At 60.0% G+C, this 1839-nt stretch overlaps 1 protein-coding gene across 1 annotated transcript in view; it reads left to right on the top strand.

Annotated features, from left to right (window-relative positions):
- Nucleotides 1-1095: 1095 nt before the first annotated feature.
- Nucleotides 1096-1839, top strand: part of TUSC5 (tumor suppressor candidate 5) — a 16092-nt gene continuing 15348 nt past the window's right edge. Inside the window, exon 1 of the mRNA XM_006768073.2 lies at nucleotides 1096-1823. Coding sequence (XP_006768136.1) covers nucleotides 1437-1823 — 387 coding nt within the window. The 5' untranslated portion in view covers nucleotides 1096-1436. The remainder of the gene's footprint in view (nucleotides 1824-1839) is intronic.

The raw sequence follows: 1839 nt of genomic DNA, 5'->3' as shown, positions 1-1839 counted from the left end.
ATTTTTCTTTTCACTTGTGATTTATGATGATTATTTTTCAATTAAAATAATTTTAAGATTGCAAAGTGCTCAAGCATTTGTTACAGAAAAGCTATGATAATACAAATAAAAAGGAAATAAAGAATATTCATAATCCTACTCAGCCATAGCCACTGTAAATGCCTGAGTTGAGTCTTCCAATCTCTTGCTTTCTCTCTTCCCACATAGACACCACACACACACACACACACACACACACACACACACACACACACACCACACACACATATACCCTGGTGTTTCCAGGTCCTTCTTATAAAGGATAAAGGTAAGGAGAGAGATTGGGGACATGGAGATGTAGAGAATAGAGACGGAGGCAGAAACACAGAGAGAAGACAGAAGAGAGAACAAAGACAGTACGAATCCGAGTGGACAGGCAGCCAGAACCCGGGCCCCTCAGAGTCGGCGTGCGCCCCCAGGAGCCCCGGGTGCCGGCTCCTTAGCACCACAGAAAAGCTCTGATGGGCATGAGATGGGGCTAACACTCCCCCCAACACCCGCTCTGCCCCACACCTTGGTGAGCTGCTCGGAAACCCATTCAGCAGGCCCTGTTGCCCCAGGCAGGATCCTGCAGGGGCCACACTGGGGCTCCGTCCCCCCTTCTATCTTGGAGCCGGGAGCCAGGCTCTGGCCTGGATGCCTCCGGGAGTTGGAGTTCGTGGTGGTCGGGGTGGGATGCGATGGGTTCAGGGCCCAGTGTTTCCCGACAGATAAGAGGAAGCGCCACCTGCCCCAGGGGAAGAAAAGTAGGGGGCTCAATTCCCCAAGACAGTTGGAGAGCCCCAACCCCGTGTGAGCCACTCTCTTTCCCCACGCAGAGCCCCCAGCCCAGAGGAGCAGGCCCGTGGCTGCGCGGAGAAGTGGAGGTCAGCCGAGTCCCTCCGGGCTGGGCCGGGCTGGCAGAGTGGGGCTGGGCTGGGCAGAGGCTGCTGGGCGGATCTCGGGGGAGAGAGAATTGAAAAGGAAAAGCTTCTCCGAGGAGGGCAGGGAGAGAGGGAGGCCGTGTGGGGCGGGCACGCACACACACACACACCCCAGCCTGACTTCGCTGGAGCCTCGCTCTGGAGAGGAGCCTCTTCTCTCTGCTCCTGGCGCTGCTGCTTTCTGCTGCTTCCCCGCCCATCTGTGCTGCCAGCAGCATCAGCAAAGTTGGCCTCCAACTTGAACGCAACTGAAGTCTCCAGCTCCCAGCGGGGCAGCGGGCAGGACCCAGACGCTGAGTTCCTGGGCCTGGACAGCCCACCCTCCAAGCCTTGCTCCCTGGCAACACTTCGGCCCCTGACCTGTGGGCCGGCCCCCCCCCTCCCCGGGTCTGGGCTGAGGAATGGTGCGCTGAGGTCCCTCCGGAACCCCCTTCTCACCGTCTGGAACCGAAGCGGCCCAAGGCTCAAGCCAACATGGCCAACCCCCTGCAGCCTCAGTTTCCCCCGGCGCGGGAGCCAGGCACCGCCTCGCCCCTGGACCTGCCCGAGATGGAGATGCTGCTCACCAAGGTGGAGGACAAGGGGGACAAGTCCCTGAAGCTGCCCAAGTCCCTCTCAGGGGCTCTGGACCTGGAGCAGAACGGCCACGGGCTGCCCTTCAAGGTGGTCCCCGAGGGGCACCGGGAGCCCTCCCTGCCCCGGTCGCCCTCCCGTGCCAGCTCCAGGCGGGCGTCCTCCACGGCCACCGCCTCCTATGCCCAGGACCGAGAGGCCCCCAAAGATTACCTCATCCTTGCCATCGCCTCCTGCTTCTGCCCGGTCTGGCCCCTCAACCTCATCCCCCTCATCTTCTCTATCATGGTAAGTGCTGCCCTTT

This window comes from Myotis davidii, unplaced genomic scaffold, assembly GCF_000327345.1.
Source record: "Myotis davidii unplaced genomic scaffold, ASM32734v1 scaffold363, whole genome shotgun sequence".
Lineage (NCBI taxonomy): Eukaryota > Metazoa > Chordata > Mammalia > Chiroptera > Vespertilionidae > Myotis > Myotis davidii.
The sequence above is the reverse complement of the archived record's forward strand: the minus strand, read 5'-3'. Positions and strand labels throughout refer to the sequence as shown.